General features: G+C 34.3%; 1 protein-coding gene across 1 annotated transcript in view; it reads right to left on the bottom strand.

Annotated features, from left to right (window-relative positions):
• Nucleotides 1-627: 627 nt before the first annotated feature.
• The window catches only part of LOC117168407 (mRNA-capping enzyme), a 149,424-nt gene continuing 126,081 nt past the window's right edge, over nt 628-23,970 (bottom strand). The window contains exon 9 of the mRNA XM_033354039.1: nt 628-1,194. Within this exon, the coding sequence (XP_033209930.1) occupies nt 968-1,194 (227 nt within the window). The 3' untranslated portion in view covers nt 628-967. The remainder of the gene's footprint in view (nt 1,195-23,970) is intronic.

Genomic DNA, 23,970 nt, shown 5'->3' with positions numbered 1-23,970 from the left:
AGGAAGACATTCATCCGCTTCTTTTAAAAGGTCTCAAATTTGAAGATCTTCTCGTTTGCAATTAAATTGAATGAATAAAAAAAGAGGTCAATACATTTTACGAAGTATATACACAAGTATACTTTATTGAAATATAAGTTGCAAAAACTCTGTAAACCGTTTTCTAGATATTTAAGAAATGCATGTTACGCACAAAGTGCAAAAGGCAACCCGATAATAAGCGTAGAATAGAGAAAAAATAATATTTTCAGATTTCAGCGCAAAAGTGGAGATTATTCTATTATTTTGAATGCGGGATTTTTCCACCTGTCTAAAATGCCACCGTAAGAATAAGATACCTCCGAAACTTATTGACTTCTATTTCCATAGCTACCGCCGCACGGTTTTCTATTCTCCCAAAAGAGAACGAGTTTTCAATATATTTAATGCCTTCTAATTGTACCGGTAACGATCCTTACAGAGATATTTTTTATTCCTCAAAAGTGGTCATATTTTGGTTTTATTTCCTTCTGATTAGTTCACAAAATAGGTATAATAAGTTGTTTTAACTCCTTCATACGAAATATAAATTCTGAAATTTTAATTGTATCCAATTCAACTCTGCCTCGCTAGAGTTAAAATTATTTAAATTCACACATGTAAATAGATTTCTTTAGTGCAATTTTTAAAACTTTTAAATAAATTATTAAAATATAAGTAGATATAAATTTGAATATGTTTCGAATTTATAAGCTATAAAAGGATTTACTAATGAAAAATAGGTTAAATAAATGCTTTTGTTAAATTTTACTACGTCGATTGAGAGGAATGGGATTTTCACTTTTTCTGTTCTCGTTTAGGGGATTTTTAGACGGAGGAAAAATCGCGTAATCATAGGAATACAAATTCTTAATTTTTCTGAATTCAATGCTTATTACCGGAAAGTGATGAATAATTCGACAATTCAAGAATCATCAGAAATCTTATATTATTGCGGATATGTTTCGCCCATTTTTTCGAGGAAACTTCTACAGTCTGCGATCGTTTTTTCCAAGCGTTCCCTCGTGGCCGAAGTTTGTCGCTGTTCCAATTTCTTCTTCGATGATTCTATCATTGCTCGATAACCGGGAACGTTGCGAAAAATCTTTATTTGTTTATCTCCAGCTGTGAGCAGATATTCACCGGCTGCATCAAAAGCAAGACATGTTATTGGCCCTGAAATAGAAATAATACAATTAAAATCAATCTCAGGCAAGGGCTGAAACTTCAATTTTTTCAACTTTCAATTTTCTAATTTAAAGTAATTGAAACTAAACTGCAAATTAACGCAGTTGAATGGGGAAACTTATGAATTTCAAGTATTTTAATTAAAAACTTCACAAATTTAAAATTAAACCATTTTTAAGTTCAAACGTTAAATGTAATGTATATAATGGGTAGAACATAAAAGCTTTCTAAGTAGCAGCGCTTGAATTGAAAGGGTTAAAAGATGAGGCATTACCTCAAAATAAAACATTGAAATGGACAAATATAAAATTCAAAGACCTTCATATTGATCGGTTTGAAATTGTAAATTTTAAAAATTGAACAGTTTCAAATTACAACTATCACACTTGAACAATTTATGTAGTATGTACGGCACACACATGATGGTTTACACCAAAGGCCTTTGTTAAAAAATAGCGTCATCCACTAATTACATTATCCTCCATAATGAGAAGGTATTAGTTTTATATTAAAACTGAATTTCGCGGATTTCAACAAATGTCAACGTTTTGAGGTCCCCTGAATCAGAAAAAAAAGTTTTTACGTCGGTGACTGTCTGTCCGTCGCCGTCGTCGTTTCCATCTGTATATAGTATAACTTTCGAAATACTCCCAAACTGAAGTATTACTGATTTGATACCACAAAAGGTTGAAATAAAAACGTTAGCCAGTTTAGAGATAAAAAGATGTAGAAGTTAACAATCTGAAATTTATGTTACATAATTGTTTTTATTTTTCTGCGGGATCGCTGAATCTTGTCTCCAAAGAGGGGCCTTTGCTGCTATGATGTGCGTTGACTATGAGAAGGGTTTAAAGATCTCTAAATATGCGTGAATTAAATTGTTCCAGAAAAAAGAGTAAACCTTTATTTTAATCCGATAATTTTCCTTAAAGACTATCACCGAACCGCCGAGTCAGTGGACGGAATCAACCGCTTAAAAATACTAATTAATTATTTTACATAATTAATTGGACTGAATTTACCTTTCGAAACTTTCTGACAATTTCTCATACTTTCAATTTTTAAAAGCTTGCGTGTTACCTTAGGAAACAATCACTGAGATAGAGAGAGAGAGAGAGAGAGAGACCAATAGGTTGAGAGCACAAAAAGAACTGCGTATTAAATTTTGTTAATTTCATTACCTTGTTGTACGGTAACCCTCAGGGTAATTCATCCCTTGGACTGGGGTGCGAAACTTCAACATATGTTTTTTTTACAGTTTGAACTTTGTTTATAATCTCTTCTCCCTTGCCGGACCTCCCTTTATCGGACTTTAACCTTCAGGGCGACAATTTATGGCGCGACACGTTAAACGATCGAAATGGGGAGGGGGGGGGGGCTGGCGTGATTTTTCTAAACTAATAACATTTTTCCAAATTCATCATACCTATCTTTCATAACTTCAAATGCGCTCAAATGCGCCAGCACTAAAAACTTTTGCGCTAGCTAATTTCCAAAGATATCATATTTTGGAGAGGGGGCACAGTGTAACGCAGGTGTTAAATTCTCAACAGTGATGTGCAATATAAAGTTGAGGAAATGGATTCTTTTGTCTTCAAATGCGCTCATATGCGCTATAATTTTTTTTTTAATTTTGAAAATTGCCCAAGATATGGAGGAAACAAAATTTTACGAAGTGATGACCAACAATATAAAAATCTTGCAATCCGCATTGATGAATGGAGTTTCCTACGGGGTTTCAAATGGGCTCAGATGCGCCACTTTCAAAATTAACAAAAAAAATAACCAACCCCCCAATTAACACATGCTACCGATAAACTAACCGACGATATCTCCACATAACCTAAATTGCAATATAAAAGTTTATAATTCCCTCTTCAGATAAAATTTCAAATGCGCTCATATGCGCCACTTTCAAAGTTGACAAAAAACATAAGCAACCCCCACACAACCACTTGTTACGATCCACTACCCGAGTATCTTCAAATAAATAAAATTGCAGTATACAAATTTATTATTGTCTCTTCGTATATGATTTCAAATGCGCTCATATGAGCCACTTTTGAAATTGAAAAAAAAAACATAATCAAATCCTTCATTATTACTTGTTACGATCCACCACCCGATGATATCTCTGAATAACTTAAATTGCAAAATAAAAATTCAAAATGATCTCTTCATATAGGATTTGAAATTCGCTGATATGCGCCACTTTCGAAATTGACAAAAAATCATAATGAACCCCCTCATTTCCAATTGTTATCGATACACCACCCGATTATATCTCTAAATAATTTAAATTGCAATATATAAATTTAGAATTGTCTCTTTGTATAGGATTTCAAATGCGCTCATATACGCCACTTTCAAAATTGACAAAAAATCATAATGAACCCCCTCATTTCCAATTGTTATCGATTCACCACCCGATGATATCTTTAAATAACTTAAATTGCAGTATACAAATTTAGAATGGTCTCTTCGTATAGGATTTCAAATGCGCTCATATGCACCACTTTCGAAATTGACCAAAAACCATAATCAACCCCCTCAATACCACTTGTTACGATCCACTATTCGATGATATCTCCAAATAACCTAAATTGCAATATAATGATTTATAATGATCTCTCCGGATAGGATTTCAAATGCGCTCATGTGTGCCATTTTCGAAATTGACTAAAAGCCATCATCAACCCCCTCATTACCACTTGTGAAGATCCACTATCTAATGATATCTCCAAATAAATAATAAAAATATTTGAAATCCTGTGCAAAGAGCCCCTCATAAAATTTAATACTGCAATTTAGGTTATTTGGAGGTATCATCGGGTGGAGGATCGATAATAATTGAAAATGAGGGGGTTGATTATGGTTTTTTGTTAATTTCGAAAGTGACGTATATGAGCACATTCGAAATCATATAAGAAGAGACAATTATACATTTTTATACTGCAATTTAGGTTTTATGGAGATATCATCGGATAGTGGATCGTAACAAGTGGTTGTGTGGGGGTTGATTATGGTTTCTTGTCAATTTTGAAAGTGGCGCATATAAGCGCATTTGAAATTCTGCCTGAAGAGATCATTATAGATTTTTATATTGCAATTTAGGTTATGTGGAGATATCATCGGTTAGTTTATCGGTAGCAAATGTTAATTGGGGGATTGATTATTGTTTTTGTTAATTTTGAATGTGGCGCATCTGAGCGCATTTGAAACATAGGAAAGTTACTTTATCAATGCGGATTGAAAACTTTTTATTTTGTTGGTCATCATTCGTACAGTTTCCTACAGTTTTTTTGCGCAAACATTTTCAGCGGTGATGCATTTGAGCGTATTTGGGGCGCAATTCTGTGGGCTATAGAAAATCCAAAGATTAACAGTGGAGGGGGAGCTGGTGTAACTGACCTTAAATAGAGGGGCAAATGTCCGGATAAATTTCAGACATTTTGAGGCTAGAACAAAACCCTTAGGTTAAAAAACGAGTTGCCGGGGCACTTTTGAAGTCGGTATTTCAAGAACAAACTTTTTGAAAAAAATCTAAATTTGGTGAGTTACATAAAAGGGTACGTGTTAAATTTTTAGTTAAAGCATAAAAATTTCCCACTCTTAGTCACTTCTGGCATATAATTATAATACTAGCAGACATAGTTTAAACTGAAGTAGGATTTTCCATCAAAACCCTGAAACCAATCATTCAAATTATTAACCATTTCACAACAAAGATCTAATTAGATTTTTGTTCGCAAAACCGCAAATATCACTTAAACTACGATCACATACGTGGTACCATTGCTTGTGGAGCAACACATGTATTATAATTAATAAATTTTCCAATTAATGTTTCTGTCACATTAACCATAGCACGAAATGTGCGGGAGGACATGCATTTTAACGCCAACAAGATATCCTTGACACTTCCCGTAGCGGGATATGTGCCGGGTGAACTTGTATTTTAACGCTGGCTAGATTACCCGCAAAGATCTCGCCACGAGCCTACGTGGAATTCTCTTATTAGACATTCTCGCTGTAGATCACGCCGAGATCTCCGCCAAGATTTCCCGGCAAGAAATTCTAGAGCATCTGACTAATCACACTTCGGATTTCCAATCTAAAGTTTTGAAATTTTGAAATAGTATCCTAAGTTATTTTATTTTTATTTATAGAGGAGGTGACAATGCATTTACGTACATAACGTGGGACTCATCAGAATGCTACCCGCTTAACAATGTTCTCCTATTCCTGATAACTCCAGAAAGCCTGTGATTGCATTGAGGCCCGCCCTATCTACTTTTTGTTTAGGGTAGGCCAGGCCTATCTGCCTCTTTTTCAAGACATATTCATTTTTTTAAATTGTTTGATTCTAACTGCAACAATTTTGAAGCGCTTTAAATATTATATTAATTTTCAATACTAATAAGCAGTAATGTATAAAATTCGTTATAAAAATAAAACGGTTCTTTTATATATATTTACCCCCCCCCCCCCCCCCCCCCCCCCCCCCCCAGTCATTTACCTAGCGACCTTCTCGCTGCCATTTCTAGCCCACGAGAGCCCGCTACCCGCTCGTATGGGCTCAAAACCTGTACGGACTGAGTTGTGCATCACTGAGTTATAAGCTCCTACTTGCTAACCAACAGTCGCACCTGAAAAAGTGCCACCTCGCCCCTTTCTTCAAAACAGCAATCACAGTCCGGATTATTTTGATCCACAATGTTACTTTGCGTATTATTCTGGCTGTTCATCTGCCTTTCAACTCTTGTTTTTACCTTTGCACCCACTCGTATAAAGTTAAGCTTCTCTTTCTTTTTGCTGCTTATCTCTGTATGCCTTGCTGCTTGGCATCGTCCACACGCTCTCCTTCGCTTGCTAAAAGGTCACTATAAATAATACCCGTAATTTCCTTGATAGGCGCCACTGACACTGTTCTGTATGCACTCGCCATTCTAAGAGGCCCTTTTCTTTGTACCATCGCCTCTGCATTGTAAAACATTATGGAATTAGCAGCACACATAAGTGCTCTTCTTTTGCTGCTCGTTGGCCCTGAAAGGTTAAGCATTAGTCTGGAAAATATGGCGACTAGGGTGTCTGCTTTATCCGCGACACTACCTGCCTGTAACCAAAAGATAAGCTTCTGGTCCATAATGGCAGCAAGATACTTAAGTGACCTTACAGCTGCGATGTTTTGATACAGGGGTCTAGTCAAAAAAATATATCGCAAAGATGTTCCCACATCATAATCACCCACTAAAAAAACAAGCTTGAGGATCTTTGAAATAATACACATCAAAACAACCCTAACAGAAGCACAGGCATTTTGATACGCATAGCTGTCTTCAATAAAACACGAAATCTTGTGCCCCAAATACGCAGATCTATCCACTGCCCCCTCTTTGAATTTCCATACAGTGATCACACTTTCTCTCCTCAGATAAATGTTTAAATAGGCTTTCTAACTCAAAATATCCCTAAACCATAATTTTTTCTTCCAGAATACTGTTGACGAGTTTGGAGACTCCTTGATTTTCTACACATATGTCTCAAGGTCTCAAGAGAGCAAGTCTGCAGCTGCGCCTCAATTTGCCCCGCTGACCAATTTATACACTCATGGAAAATAAATTATTCTGCATCCATTTTTTTCTATTGAAGTAATATCCATTATGTATACATTATATTTCATTATATAGCATTAATTTACAAAAATAGTTATTTTTACGGACTCGCTAAGTGCCTTAGAAAGTGCCTCTTCAAGCAATTCCAATAAAATTAAATCTCACCGCATCTTCCTAATCAGAAATCGTCTTGCCTCCCTTATCGCGCTTAATGTAATATTATCCTAGCATGGGTATCAGGCCATAATGGCATCCCGGGAAATCAGCTAACGGATATAACCGGGAAATCCGACTGTTTTAAGGCCCACTCCTAAACATGAGGCTTCCCCCATAGGACTTTGACAGCTCCTTCAGAGAATACCTCAATGAAATTTGCGAAAATTATTGTGAAACAAGAGAAAAGGGTTTCAATATTTTTTACACAAAACATTTCTATAAAAACCGCAGAAAGCCTTGGTTCACTAATTTCATTGTTGAAAGGGAATGGATTGTATCCCTTTGTAGCACAAGAAGTAATCAACACTCGCTCAGAGTTATCCTAGTTTGTAAGAACATCATAGACTTGCCTAGTTGCACTTGCAACCCTCAAACAGACGGAGACCTCGAATACGTCCCAAGACGATGCCCCAGGTTCAATGATTTCCATCCTAGCTTCCTTAAGGGTTTTTCGAAAATTCTTAAATCTGCACCGCCATTCCATAACAATCGATTCTTAGGTAATCCCTCTATTAAGGTGCTTTCTTACGTTTTTAGATTCCATAAAAAATCCAAACTCTAGATATAAAAAACTTCCCCATAGGCCAGACTTCAAAATTCCTGCCTATCTGAGCCTGAGAGTCACGGGTCTGGAGGAGGAGGGCCCCCCCCCCTCAAAACCGTCGTGGGTACCCCTTCCTTTTTCAGCTTCGTCGTCTGTATTCGCATACATGTATCGCGTCAAAAGGCTACGTTCTGTCCTAAGAGGCAGTTCGCTTCATTTGTTTTAGATAACAAACCAACCATTTCAACAGAATCCATGGAATCACATACTCCCTGATTATCGTTGTGCCCGGTAAAAAAGCTTGCATTAAAAAGTATTGGAAAATTTCATCCATGCAATGGTAACGTGGCAAATATTGAATACTTCTGGATTCCCTTATGTCCTTCAATTTTGTAACTGCACATCAGTAGAAGTTATCTCTTAAATTGAATCTCTTTCTGTACTCAGCAACAACAATATTTTACTGAATATCTTGGAATACCACAAAGCAATCAAGAAATTTACCATTTTTAAACCCTTTTAATTTAGCACATTTCGCTACTTTTATTTAATGTTTTCCGAATATTAATGAGGTAAAAAGCTTTTTAAAACATAGCATGGGTCATTTTACGTTGTCATGTTTAATTTTCACAAAGATTGCTCTGATGACGAATCATTTTTTGCATTTTTCATCATGATTTTATATTTTTGTAATTGATAATAGTTTAACAAAGCGAATATTTTACGATAAACGAATGTATTCTTGTGTACAATTCTACTAGATTTTTCAAGTTTTGTGCTTTTGGTGCACGTTTCAATACTTTGAACGAAAATTGTGTTTTAAATTTATTTGATAAGGAGATCAAAGGTGTGAACGACGAGATCAAGGCGAGCAAGAGGGCGAGTACCGGTATTAAAGATAATCAGATTTAAGACAAAACAAAGGTGCGAGAAACACATGATGCGCTCCTATACAAGCGCGACGAGGTGACCAAGGAACAAAAAAAGCGTGAACCACTTTTATCTATAACTTTCGAAACGGAAACTGTTAACTTGGGAAACAAATATAAGTAGGAACATCTAAAGCACCAACAATTAAATCAATTTAAATTATACGATAACTAAACTGATAAAGAAAATTTACCTATTGTTCAGAAAAAATTAGTTAAACAAGATGGGCAAATAGGAGAGATGATACAGACAATGGTGTGGATCTTAAATCTCATCGAAAAGAATGCTAAATCATGCATGCAGTAAATCATGTAGCAAAGAAATATACGAGGTCAAAGCCAAACTGGAGGACGTTAAGAGAAAGCTTCATGTTCAAAACAATCACTTGAAGGAAATTAAAGACTGGGGTGATTCTCTGTACAATGAGTCATCCGAGGAAATTTGCAGTGATGAAATGCAACCGCAAATTGACAAGGTGAGAGAAAATCCTAAGATGAGATAGGAATCTGACAGTAGGGGCAATTTTGAAAATGATAAAGCATCTAAAAGTCACATAACAAATCTCATAATAACAGAAGTGCAAAAGGCTCTAGAAAATAATAATACTAAGACAATGAATAAGGCGACGATGGTGACGATCGAGAAGCTTGTAACTGTAGTGGTTCTTGTGCGTGCTAAATTTTCTGAAAAAGTGGTTCATGTCCGTGCTAAACTTTAGGACATTCTCGAAGGATCCTGATGACGTCATCATGTCTGTCCACCTTATTGACATTAATAGAAGAGGGGTACTGAACCTGCTGTACTTTACCAACACCGAGAACATTCCACAGCCGACACCACATAATCATATTGCGGACTTGTGTGCGTGCGTGTGTGTATGCGTGTGTGTTTGTCTTCCAGATCATTCCGTTTCACTCTTACAGCTTAGTAAAAATTCTTCGCGGGGTAAACGAGACATGTGGTAAATGAGTATTTGCGGCCGAATTTCTCCTCGCTGAAGAGCCCTGACGTATGGCATCCTATGCTATCGTTCTGTAGAGAGATCGTTTCTACTGTATAATATCCCTGGCGGACTGAAGGTACCGAATGGAGCCTCTACAAAGTACCCGTAAAGACCCAATTGGATCCCCTTTCCGTTCCTTTTTAAAAAACTCAAAAAAACAGCAAGATCAACTTTTAAACCGTTGAAAATCGGATTCTACGTTAAATTTTCTATTAGAAACGCACGGAATAATCGCAATTCTTTTTTTTGGAGCATTAAAAATTTTTAAAAATGTCATTAACTTCTGCTGAAAGTGACTTGAAGCGCATCCATAACAGCTCAAGTGGTATGTTGCGCGCGAATTTTTAAAATAAAATTATCTCTCACTTGCATCGAAGCGTTGTTGTCTGCGGTCTCCACAGCGTAGCGCTAGCATCCAGACAAAATTCTTAAAGTTACCGACGGAACGCTTAGTAACTGCTACTAAAATAGGATGCACTTAAAGTCGCCTTCGGCCCATGTAAATAACAGGTATTTTTATTTTTTTTAAGTTTTTGACGCTGCAAGAAAAAGTATTGCGATTACTCCGTGAGTTTCTAATGCAAACTTTGACGTAGAATCCGAATTTCAACAATTTAAAAGTTGATTTTGCTATTTTTTAGAATTTTTTTAAAAGGAACCGAATGGGGGCTTAATGGGGTCTTTACGGGTACTTTGTAGAGACTCCATTCGGTTGCTTCGGTCCGCCATGGATATTTGATAAAAATCGAGAATGATTTATTTCAGCATTACATTTTTTTTCTACAATGTTAAATATTCTAGAACTAATAACGCCATCATCAAATTCTACTGCGCAATTTCTAAAAAAAATTTTTTCGTAAAGAACTTAAAGGTTATTTTTAATCACGCATTACATTTTACGTTGTTAGAAAATTATATCTTCATGTGTTGATTAAACTGTAGTATCTTCTAAAAAATTTGGACGAAGAGGGAGACAAAGAGAGTAAAAAATGATTAATGCATATAAAGCATAAATAGCTTCAAGGTTACATTATTTTAATCTATCCTTGAGATTACATCGCTAAACGTTACATTAATTCATAATGAAATTACAACAATGCGAGAGATTGAAAGTTTTATAACGAGATAGCTTGGATGTCGTAGCCTCATAATAATAAATCAACTATTTTGAGATAAAGAACATATGATTTGAAAGCTCTCGTGTCAATTCACTTGAAATAAAGTATCATGAATGATAAAATAAGTTCAGCAGCAATAAAATTGAATTCAAGAAAACTGTGAATCAAACATTGAAAAAATGATATAGTGAAAACGTGAACATCTACTTTCTGGAACTTTTAAATAAAAACGTGTAGTAAAATATTAATTTAAAAATACAAAATTAATATGGTTTATAGAAATCGAGGATGATATATTGCTTTCTAGCTAATCAAATTCAGAGATCAAATTTTTTTGTTTTTAATATTGAATCTTCCCAAACTTTGTAGATATATTATGATCAGAGACCATAAAAGCCTACCTTACTGATATTCTACAGCTGTAGTGGTTCGTGCTAAGTTTCTAGAGTATTTTTAATGAGTTCATTAAACTTTTACTGCGCAATTTTTGAAAAGAATTTTTTTCTTTAACAACTTCAAAGTAATTTTTAATGGCGTATTACATTTTTACGCTGCAAACACGTTACTTTTCAAACTTGTCTAGACGTGTTGATTATAATTTAGAACCTTCTAGTATATTGCAACAAAGAGGGAGACATATTGATAGATAAATACAAGAAAATATATGCAGCATGTGTATATTACAGAGAAAGAGAGAGGGTGAGATAGAGAGAGCTATGTATTTAAAAAATGTTTTTATTTAAAGGCTTTGAGATTGAGAGACTCGAATCAGTTACAAATCTCACAGCATACCACAGAACCATGAATCCAATAACTATAAAGTTAAACAAACGGAGGGGTGTCGTTCCCGGATGTCAATCGTCGTGTCACGTGAGGCTGGCTTCACAATGTACTCTAAGAATTGTATGTACGTCGACGTACGTTCATATCAACGCTTACATTTGCTTTGTTGCTCATTGATACCAACTGTCGCGCGTATTTCATTGGTTTATACTCCGGTGTTCCAGTGGATCAATGCAGTTCAATGTTTACAAGAACACTGGAATGTGAACCAATATAACACACACGATATTTGGTAGCAATGAAGAACAACGCAGATGTACGCGTTGATATTAACGTACGTCGACGTACGTGCAATTCTTGGGGCACATTGTCGAGCCAGCCTCAAACATCATCAATTGCCGAAGGACGAAAAACAGGGTTTGTTGTGGTTCGAAGCGGTATCAAATCTACTCTTGACGAAAATAACGTACAATGAAATCCATAAAAGTGGTTATCGTGTATGCTTTCTGCATTTTCGGACGAAGGATTATCTACGTGGTTCGCGAAATTTGTTCAAAACAAAAAAAGTGCCTTCCGTGTTGCTGCCTGAAAAAGAGGCGAATGACCTTCCTGCAGATGCTCCGGCTGAGGTAGCCGGTGACGTTGACGCTAATTTGAATACATTTAAATTTAATTATTTCATGTGTGTGCTTCTTCATATTTCTACCATTGAGTTGATAGGACCTGAATACTGATCATAACCTTCTGGTCTCTAAAATGAACTTAGGCCAGGGATGGAGAAAAAAGTGAACCAAGAAAACGAAACAAATGCGATTCCAAATTGAGAACTTTCACAAACCCGAAGTGCGAATATCGAGGCGTCCTAACGATAGGGCGAGCAAAGCATGAAAGTGCCACTTCTCGCTTATAATCTAAACGCGAGAAGTGGCAGCCTTCATGCTTTGCTCGCCCGAGATAGAACTTCCATGATTTGATGAAGCGAGTGAGCGCCTTTTAGTTTTGGCCAACTTCTAGCCTGATCTTGCTCAATTACGCGAGCAAGACTTTCTAGCGCTAACTTCTCGGTTAGTTTTTTATTGCTTTTATTTTTGGTTAAGTACCGTCAAATCGTGTCGCGTGCGTTGGCACCCTACCGTTAGGACGCCTCGATATATTTTCAGAATAAAATAAACGAACACAGAAATAAGGCAACTTGGGTGGCATTTATAAGCTACAAAGATATAGAGGGCGCATGGGCTATGTTCCGAGATATCATTGTTAGAGGCGCGATCGAAGTCTGTGGCGCTGCGGTTGTAGGAAGAATGGTGATGCGTGGCGGAATGATGAAATTCAGACACAAAAAGAGGATACTCAAAAGACTAGTCAAGGACAGTAAAGACAAAATCAGAACAGAAAAAGAGAAGAAAATACAAAATGAATTTGAAGGAAGCAAAAAACTGTTTTTTAAAAGTATGAAGGAAAGTAAAAGCACAAAGATTGTCTGCATGAGAACCCTGGAGGACCGAAGGAACGGAATACGCAATACTTTTTCTTGCAGCATTAAAAAATTGAAAAAAATTAAATACCTGTCATTTACATGGGCCGAAGGCGACTTTAATTGCATCTTCCTTTAGTAGCAGTTAATAAGCGTTCCGTCGATAACTTTAAGAAATTTATCTGGATGCTAGCACCACGCAGTGGAAACCTCAAACAGCGACGCTGCGATGCACGTGAGAAAGAACTTTATTTTTAAACTTCGCGCGCAACATACTACTTGAGCTATTATGTATGAGCTTGAAGTCACCTTCAGCAGAAGTTAATGACATTTTTTTTTTATTTTCAACATTGCAAAAAAAGTATTGCGATTATTCCGTGAATTTCTAATGGAAATTTTAACGTAGAATCCGAATTTCAAAAACTTTAAAGTCGATCTTGCTGTTTTTTGAGTTTTTTAAGATGGAACCGAAAGGGGGATCAATGCGGTCTTTAAGGGTTCTTTGTAGAGGCTCCTTTCGGTTTTTTTCGGTCCGCCAGGAAAATAGTAAAGGTGCCCGGTAATAAGCGATAAATTCAGAAAAATTAAGAATTTGCATTCCTATGAATACGCGATTTTTCCTCCGTCAAAAAATCCCCCAACGGGAACAGAAAAAGTGAAAATCTTTTTCCTCTCAATCGACTTAGTAAAATTTAACGAAAGCATTTATTTAACTTATTTTTCATTATTAAATCTTTTTGTAACTTATAAATTCGAAAAATATTCAAATTTATATTTATTTATATTTTCATAATTTATTTAAACGTCTTAAAAAATGCACCAAAGGAATCTATTCAAATGTATGAATTTAAATAATTTTAACTCTAAAGAGGCAGAGTTGATTTCGTTAGAATTAAAATTTTAGAACTTATATTTCGCATGAAGTAATTAAAACAACTTATTACACATATTTTGTAAACTTATTAGAACGAATGAAATAAAATCAAAATATGACCACATCTAAGGAATAAAAAATATCTCTGTGAGGTGTGTTACCGGTACAATTAGAAGGAATTAAATATATTGCAAACACGTTCTCTTTGGGAGAATAGAAAACCGTGTGACGGTCGCTATGGAGATAGAAGTGAATAAGTTTCGTGCTGTAGAACACGATGCATTAGAAAACTCTATTGAGAACGTTTCCCCAGCGGACCGAGTGAATGGAATGGATACTCTACAGCGTATCTCTATAGTATCCACACTCCCTTACGTATTATGCCACAAAAACTAAAAAAACAGCAAGAAGGCGATTGAACTTTTTTCAATTCGCATTGTACATTAAAATTCCCATTAGAATGTCATTGAGTAATTGCAATAGTATTTTTAAAGCGTTAAAATTTGAAAAAAATGTCATTAACTTCTGCTTAAGGTGACTTCAAGCGCATGCATAATCGCTTTAGTAGTATGTTGCCACTTGCGTCGCAGCCCTGTTTTCTCAGGTTTCCACTATATTCCGGGCAGAAATTGCCTCTTTATGCCTAAACTAAATATTGGCTCTCACGAGGCCGCAGCCAGATTTTCTAGCTGGAAGAATATAGGCTTTCCCTCTGTTGGCTCTCGACAAGTTATTGTCGTGTGCTACTTGCCTTACACTATTTATATACTCACTTTTTAGCACTATATTTTTTAATTCAACTAGATAAAAAGCTTTATTCATGAAGATATATTGTAAAAATAATTTCTATCAATTAATTATTTTCTCGAGGGGACCTGGTAAAGCCCTTGACAGGTAAAACGGATAATACAGCTGTGAGTGCAAAAAGGTACATTAATGTTCTTATGCTTAATTATACTTAAATTTAAAAAAGAACAAATTACAAAAATTACGGAGATGCAAACTTTGAAAATTTTCATTTTTTTTTCTGAAAAAATAATAAACATTTGGTGCCTTAAAAATTTGAAAAGAATTTTTCTTACAGATCGATTTAATTTGAAATCACGTAGTTACGTTTAAAAATCATATATAACAAATCGAGCTTCAAAAACCTTTTTTCCTTATTTCTAAAGTATCGGATAAATGCCGTCAAGCATTTATGATACTGCACTCAGTGTGGCATCGTAGCTATGGGGATTAGGCGTTCGCCTTATACGCCTGCGGTGCGTGCGTTCGATTCTCCGCGCTTACGGATATTTTAATAAACTGCGTTTGTCTTTAGTTATTTGTAATAAGTCTCCTCTAGTCAAATTTAACAATAAGTTTAGTTTTAGAATAACGTGCGGAGTATAGTTAATAATATAATGTCAATAAAAATATGAGAAAACGGAGGAGTGTTTGTCGGAGGCTACAGAAAGGTGTAAAATCTTTAGATTAAACTTTTGCAAAGAAAATGTATTTTAAATTTGGATTAATATTTTCCTTCTTTGAATAAAAAATTTCTGGTAATAGACTATGGCAATGTGCTAATTAAACTTTAATACCACTGCAACCATAGCATCACACTTAAAAATTTAAAGCATGATCAATTTTTAAATAATTTAATAATATTTTATTTGAATCAACAAAATAAGAAACAATAGCATATGCTCTTGAATAATAGTGTGTGAGGGACTATCTAGATTTTATAAAGACCCTATTAATAGGCCCTTATTGGGTTGCCTACTGATGATCTCGCTAGTTGAGCGTGACGCTTTCGCTTGCGTCCTCGATAGATTGCCACTTTAGGGCATTATAATTTTTGAAGGTTTTAACGCTGAAAAAAACTTTTGCAATTTCTCCATGACATTCTAATGGAAAATTTAACGTAGAATCGGAATTGCAACAAGTTAAATGTCCATCTTGCTGTTTTTTGAGTTTTTGTTGCATGATACGGAAGGGATACTGTGTGGATACTATAAGGATACGTTGTAGAGTATGCTTTCCGTACACTTGGTCCGCTAGAGTTGTGTCACTGAGGTTAGGGGTATAATAAAGAGCTGGAAAAACGGTGAGGCTGATTGAAAAACAGTATTAACGCTGAAATGCCTAAATACGGCGGCATGTACGTACCACATAGACTTCGCGAATTGATGAATTTATGTATCGAAATAGGAGAAGTCCCAAACGATTGGAAAAAATCGATTATCGTATCAATATACAAAGGAAAAGGAGATAAAAGCAACTGCAATAATTACAGAGGGATCAGCTTATTAAGTATCGCAAGTAAAATACACTCAAAAGGACTTATTCGTGAGGTAATGAAAATAACAGAAAAAAACATTTGGGAACTCCAAAATAGGTTTATGCCAGGACGATCATGTATGGATAAAATATTTAGCTTAAGACAGATCAGATACAAAATTTAAGAGTAGGAAAAAAAGTCTGTGGGAAACTAAGTGACTGCCTTGATATTATGCAATGTGTTAGACAAGATTGAGTTATGTCATCATGGCTATTTATATTATTCATGAACAAGTGTCTAAGAATGGCCCCCCTCAACGAAGAAGGCGTAGATCTGGAAATAGTAATGGTACGTGAGCTAGCTTTCGCAGATGATAACGTACTTATGACAGAATCAATCGAAGAATTGCAAAGAATGTTGAACCAACTGAATAGAAGCATAAAGAGCATGGGTTCCAACATTAAGGCAAATAAAATAAAAACTATGATGTTCGAAGAAACAGTTAGAAAAATATATGTAACATTGTGTTAAATGATGAGAGAATTGAACAAGTTGATAAGTTCGTATATCTTGATAGATTATTTATTAGGGACGGAAAGATAGGTGAGGAGTTAAATAGGCGCATAAACGAAGGTAAGAAGGTTATCGGTAGAACAGGGCCCATTATCAAATGCAGAAATTTATCAAATAAACCCAAAACGGCAAAACATAATTCTATATTTGTACCGACCAGGCGAGGATCCAGAGAAAGGCTTTGGGAGGAGCCACACAATAATTACCCTCTCTCCTCTAATCTCAAGGGGGAGGTTAATAATAATATTAAAGTTAATCTTCGCCCAGTTCAAATCCGGAATGAGGCAGATTTTTTCTTTTTCTTAAAAAATTATTTGTATGAGAAAATCGTTTTAATGAATCAAAACCTGTATTATTTATAAATGAGCGCTATCATTTTCAAAGTCCTAAATTGAAGAATAAATCAACAAGTTTATGAATTTCCAAAAATTATATCATTTCAAGCAATTTTAAGTTAAAGACATTAAAAACTGAAAGATTAAAATTTCTTATCGAACACTTTTCAAATTAGAAGTTAAATTATTTTAATTTTGAGTCGTTGCAAATGAATAATTGTTCAATTGTTATTTATACATAGAAATTTTTTCAATCTTAAATATTTTAAAACATTGCATAAAAGTATATTTTCTTACTAAAAAATCAATTTCAATATTTCCAGGTACTTCCAAAAAAATGCATCATCTCGAAATCTTTTGAAATGCCTAAAAACATACCAAATTTTGTATTAAAATCTTTAAAAATCTATATTTTCTTTTAAATATTTTGGAATCTTTACATTATTATTTTTACAATTTTGGAAATTTAAGAAAATCTTTTTAAATATTCTCTTGAAATTAATTTTTCAAAATAAAAAAATATTATCAATTCTGTATGGAATCTAAATAAATTTTTATTACATTTTGAAACCTTTTAAAATACTTGAAAAGCTTCTAAATTTTTCGTTCGAAATCTTCAAAAAATTACATTTTGTTTACAATTTTTGTACATCCTTTAAAGTTTGAACTTATTTTTGAATTTGTTCGAAACTTCGAAACATCTCTTAAACTTATTCCTATTTTTTTCAAATCCATAACTATTTAATTGTTATTTATTTATCAAAATTTGCTATTGTTTTGAAATATTCCTAAATATTGTGCTGAAATTAATTTTTTGAAATAAAAAAATAATTTTGAATTTTACCAGGAATCCTGAGACGATTTTTTTACTACATTAAAACCTTTCATAATCTTTAAAAGATTCACAATTTTTATTTAAAAAATTAGAAGTATTTCCTCAACTTACTCGCATTTTTTCTAAATGAATACATTTTTATCTGTTATTCGCACATAAAAATTCAACATTTTCACTTATAAATAAAATTTTTTTGAACAGAACAATAAAATTAACATTGTGACGTTCTAAGATTGAGTTTAGATTTATGAAATTTTAACGATTCAAGGCTTTCTGTTTCAAACAATTTAGTTTCGAATTGTTTAGTTTTTAATATTCCATTTAAAAAAAAACACTCAAACATTGGTGACTATTAAAAAATTGCTCTTTTTCTTAATTAAAAATCTTTAAATTGAAAAGTTTAAAAATGTTATATTTTCTACTGAAACAACAGTATGTTTATAAAGAAACAGTCGGAAGTTTACGTTTGATTTACAACTAAGGCTTTTGAACTGAAGTAGTTCAATTTTTAACGTCAAAATCTGTAAATTGTTTAATCTTAACTGATTTAGAATCGCCCCATAAAATCATTTGATTATTGTTCAATTTCGAATACACGAACTACAGTTGAATTTTAAAAATCATTAATGAATTTATCTTTACAGTTGATCAACTTAAAACGTTTTTTGTCAAAAAATTTCAATCGCAAAAACTTTTAATCTTTTATTGAGTAACCCTTCAAAACTGCACTTTAAAATTCTTTAAATGGAAAATGTACCCTAAAAAATGAAAATCTAAAATGCAAAATTGTTATGGTAAAAGATTTTAGAAGTAAGAATTACACATTATAAACTTAATGATTTCATGATTGAAAAAGTTAACAATTACGCTTAGAATTTAAAAAAAAGTTGTAATCAAACTTATTTCAAATTGTATTGTATATATTGTGATATAAAATTCTTGATATTTCAAGTGATTGGATAGATTTTTCTTCTAAAAACTTGTAAAATTCCCGGTCAAAGAAAAAATTCACTAAAGTGGCGTTAAAATAGCCAGAATACAGAAATACAATATTTACCATTATTCATTGTTGTAACACGTAACCTCGCAAATCTTACAATCAGCTGAGTTCGCTCCCTGCTCAACTTAAATGGTTATTCACAATAAAATGATGTCTCATACATCCATAAAAAAATTCAAGACCCTGATTGGCTGCGAGAATTACATGATTGGGAAGCTACTCTCTTGCCGCATGTGGATACGACGCAAGAGTGACAGCGCCAGTGTTGAGAATACATTGTAACATTGACATACGTTACCAGAGTATTTGTACGTAACTACATGATATAAAATGGGCACTACATTTGAAAAATACACGTTGAGAATGGATGTTTTTTCTATAACCGTATTCAAGGAGGAAATTCGCTTTCCAGTATTATATATAATAAACTTTAATTATCTTATTTGCAAAATTCGAGTCTGGACTTTGGGGGGGGGGGAGCAAGCCGCCGTGCCCCCCCCCTCTGGATCCGCGCCTGGTACCGACTGACATGAGATTCCTGCGCATAATATGCGGAAAAACTTTGATGGAATAAGTGAGTACAAGATAATTCTTAAAGAATGTAGTGCAGACGAAACACTAGTGGGTAAAAATCGGTTAAGATGGTTCGGGCATGTTGAGAGAATGCTAGATGAGTGACAAACGAAACAAGTGTATCAAGGTATAGTAAATGGCAGCGTACCCAGGGGCAGACCGCGGAAAGAATGGTTAGAATGCGTAAATGAGACCCAGGGCCGCATTGACGGCGGGGCAACCGGGGCGAAAGCCCTAGGGCCCTCACATGATGAGGGCCTCCACAAACTGTGGATTCAAAAATTCTATAGCAACAAAATTTTCCATTTCTTAAGAAATTAATGATCAATGAAGTATATATACAAACATTATATAAACAGGAAGAGGTTATGGAACACATGATCTTAAACTATAGTTAATACGAGTTGTCCTTTACCCATCTTCAACATTATAATAAATTTGATTAGAATAAAAATATTTCCATATCTCAAAATTACAAGAAATTTCAATTATAACATTTTACATTTTAAAATCACTTACATTTGCTGCCTTTCTTATTCAAGATGGAGAAATAGTGAATAGTGTTAATCTGATGTTCAAACGTAAACTAAAATTAATAATATATATTTATTAATTTAAAGGGCCTCCACTTTTTCTTGTCCCGGGCCCCGACACACCTTCATCCGGCACTGATGAGAACCTAGTTAGAAAATACAAAGGAAGTCACAGAAACACGAGAGCTTGCATAACAAAAAATCCTGGACGTAAAGGAAGCTAGAGGAGTATGTCAGTACAGAGAAGTATTGCGACAAATAGTTAATAAAAAGAGTGTTAGTGAAGTGAATGACGCCTGAAACAAAAGACCTTAGATACTAATGGGCCCAAGTGGGGAACCTCACATGACTGAGTGATTGCTAGAGAGATTGATCAGCAACCTGGTTCGGAGCAGTTTTGTGGAACTATCGTGTTATTTATATAAATAACACGAGAATTCTAGATCAATCTAAAAATTCTATAACTTCTTCAAATTAATCCCTTTCCCACCGAGTGAGTCACGCCTGCCCCGAAAGTGAAACGGCTTAATGGTGTAATAATTTATTGCTTTCTAGCTAACTAATTTAATTCAAAGGTCAAATATTTATTTCTATAATGTTGAATATTTTTGTACTTTGTAGATATATTACGATCATATACCATAAACCTACTTTACTTATAAAAAAGGCTGGTAGTTCTGTTGACTACTGGTCGTAATTTATTGGAGCTGATTGAGAGGTGCCTCAAATCATTAATTCCGACGTTTCGACTACACTTCGGTAGTCCTCTTCAAGGCAAAAATGGTATACTAGCATAACCTATGGTTTATATAAAATATTGGCTTTAATGTGGATAAGTCAATGTTGATTAAAAGAGTTAAAATTATAATATTAAAAGTAAGAAATTCTTAATAAATTTTAAGTTAAGCGATAAAAGAAACTACAGCATTAGGTGCTTTAGACTTTTACCATATGGTAGATACGCTATTTAAATAAATTAATATAAATAAAAACATTTTGAACCTCCGCTCGTTCTGTGTCGAGCCATAGGCCATACCGAAGTGTAGTCGAAACGTCGGAATTAATGATTTGAGGGACCTCTCAATCAGCTCAAATAAATGACGACTAGTAGTCAACAGAATTTTCAGCCTTTTTTATTAAATATTACACTGGTCGACACTAGTAACACCAACTACTACTATTACTTTACTTATATTCTACAGCAGTAATGAATCATGCGAACTATCCAGAATATTGTTAATGACGGCATAAAATTTGTACTGTGAAATTGCTGTGAAGAGTTTTTGTCGTAAACAATTTCAAGGTTTGCTGGAAAGATTAAATTTACTTACTTAACACTTAAAATTAAGTATCATGAATGATAAAATAAATTCAGCAGCATTGAACTTTTGATGCAAGCACACTGTGAATCAAGCATTCCCTACCGAAAAAAATCTTTGAGTATATACTAAAAATTCTTTAGGTCAAAGAAGCTCAGAGAAATTATCCGCAGGCACTCATGTAGATATTTTTAAAGGTCCAGGAAGCTCGTTTAAATGGTCTGAAGGCTTTAAAATATCCTTTCCGCAATTGAAATAAGAATACGATCATAAATAACAAGCAGAGAGGCTATCTCAAGAGAGTAGCCGAAACTCAAGGGTCCTTTGTTAAGCTTTCGGATTAAAATTTAGAAGTAGATTTTTTTTTTATTTCATAGTTAACAGCCTAAAACATAATAATTCGGAATCTGCGGGTTTTGATGACTTCAGATATCCAACTTTTTTCTTAATGCTTAAAATTGGAATTAATAGAACGTTCCTCGTAAATGGAATGAGATACGCCAAAAAAGACAACATTTTTGAATTCAACTAGAAAATTGTATATCTGTATATAAGTTATAATTATAAATAAGTATAATGAGAAAATTCATCAATTAAAAAAAAGTGTTAATAATTTGAAGAGAAATTTAAAAAGGGAGAGCGGATTTGCCACGACCAACTACTGTAAATAACTCTGCCCGCCCGGTACGTGACGAATACAAAAGGAACATTATATTACCGTCGCAGCACTCTTAAAAGGATCTTGAAAAGGACCCAAATCTCTCAAACTATCTCCGAGACTATTTTGTTTTAAATCGACTTTGCTTATAGACTCAAATGGGCCAGGCTATTTCGCTAAAGAAAACTCAGAGATTTCTTTCGGTAGGGTTGAAAATGATACAGTGAAGTATTGATTACTTAGGTGAAAATCTGCTATTATATATAACAGCTGCAAATTTTGTTTCTACTTAAAAACAACATTTGCTTTTAAATTGTAGTTAAATAAATCCATTTGAAGGGACAAGGTGTACTAGTTAACAAAATAATGGGTATATATTTGATTTAACTACTCCAACTTAGTAAATGCAACTTTGTTTCTCTAAAACGGGTACCTGGATTAACAAGGATAGAGTACGTCACCACTAGATACGCTGCTTTTGGTTCTAGTTGTAAATAAACTATCACCATGTATCTGACAGAATGAGAGGAGGAGCAAGAGGGGGAGGATACAATAATATTACAGTTAAATGGGTACTGAAAATATTAGATTTAATGATTATATGCTCTAAATCGTCGTCTGTTGTGTAGCATTTGGATGTATAAAATAAAGGAGCATATTGGCTTCCAAACAACACCAAAAATTAAAAAAAGTGTAGGTAATGCCTTGTTCCTGCGTGCTAGGTGTACCTCGATTCTCGATGCTGCTTTCTGCGCTAAGCTTGATAAATCATCATCCTCATATAATATTGACTTTATGTCAGTTTTAAATCAAGATTTAGTAATGAAGAAACATAATTTAATAATAATGCTTAGAATGAAGTATCAGTGGTATTAAACTATGCTGTTATGTAACAGTTGCAAATCATTATTTTTTCTTAGAACCAAAATTTAATTGTGGTTCAATAAACCCAGTTGAACATATAAGGATTTCCGATTAACAGAATTGTGAACATACTTTTTACTGAACTATGTCAACTTAGTCAACGAACAGTTAGTTTTATTAAAAAGAAGTAAATTTTAACGAGGAATTCAATGGTGACCTTCATTTTGACCTTGACGTTGACCTTCATAGCTTTTTGAAGGTCAACTTTGTTTTTTTAAATGGAAACCCCCTTTTTTACATCTGCAATCGATAGAGAGGAAAATTCTACGTTCAGGTACGTACCCAAGTCATAGGTCAATTGTGACGGTCAAGGCCAGTTAGAGGTTATTTGAAATTAACAAAGTTTTCCAAGAGGTCAGTGTAATTCCTGAAGTAAATTTCAACGAGAAATTCATTGGTGAGCTCTGTATTGATCTTGGTTACAGCTTTTTGAATTGGAAGAAAGGGTGAAATCGAGTGGCCTGATAGATATCCTGATCTGACGCCTATCGAGTATTTTCTTTGTGGTTATTCAAAGAGCAAAGTATACTCAACGCAACCGCAAAGCTTAGATGAATTGCAGAATCGGATTCTGCAACAGGCTACTTTGATTGATAGGGAGATGATTCGTAATGCTGTAACTCATTTTTACAATCGCATAGCTTTTTGTCAAGAAGCTCAAGGTGTTCAGTACGAACATCTTCACTGAAGCGTGGGAGATAAGGGCACTCATGATAATCAAGCACCCCAAAGGGAACAGAATTTACTACGTCCACGTCGTTGTTACTGGGTAATGCTAAATGTAAACATAAACTCATTGGAAAAAACCTTGAAGATCATCACCAAGATCAATGCAGAGCTCACCAATGAATTTCTCGTTGAAATTTACTTCAGGAATAGCACTGACCTCTTGGAAAACTTTGTTAATTTCAAATAATCTCTAACTGGCCTTGAACGTTACAATTCACCTATGACTTGGGTACGTACCTGAACGTAGAATGTTCCGCTCTATCGATTGCAAATGTAAAAAAGGGGGTTTCCATTTTAAAAAACAAAGTTGACCTTCAAAAAAGCCATGAAGGTCAACTTCAAGATCAAAATGAAGGTCACCATTGAATTTCTCGTTGAAATTTACTTCAGAAATGACCTTCACTTTTTCGAAAAATATTTTACCTGAGGAAATATCCAAACGTCCCGGGACTTTTTAGACACCCT

This window comes from Belonocnema kinseyi, chromosome 2 (genome assembly GCF_010883055.1).
Source record: "Belonocnema kinseyi isolate 2016_QV_RU_SX_M_011 chromosome 2, B_treatae_v1, whole genome shotgun sequence".
NCBI classification, from domain to species: Eukaryota; Metazoa; Arthropoda; class Insecta; order Hymenoptera; family Cynipidae; genus Belonocnema; species Belonocnema kinseyi.
This window is presented reverse-complemented; position numbering and strand designations above follow the sequence as displayed.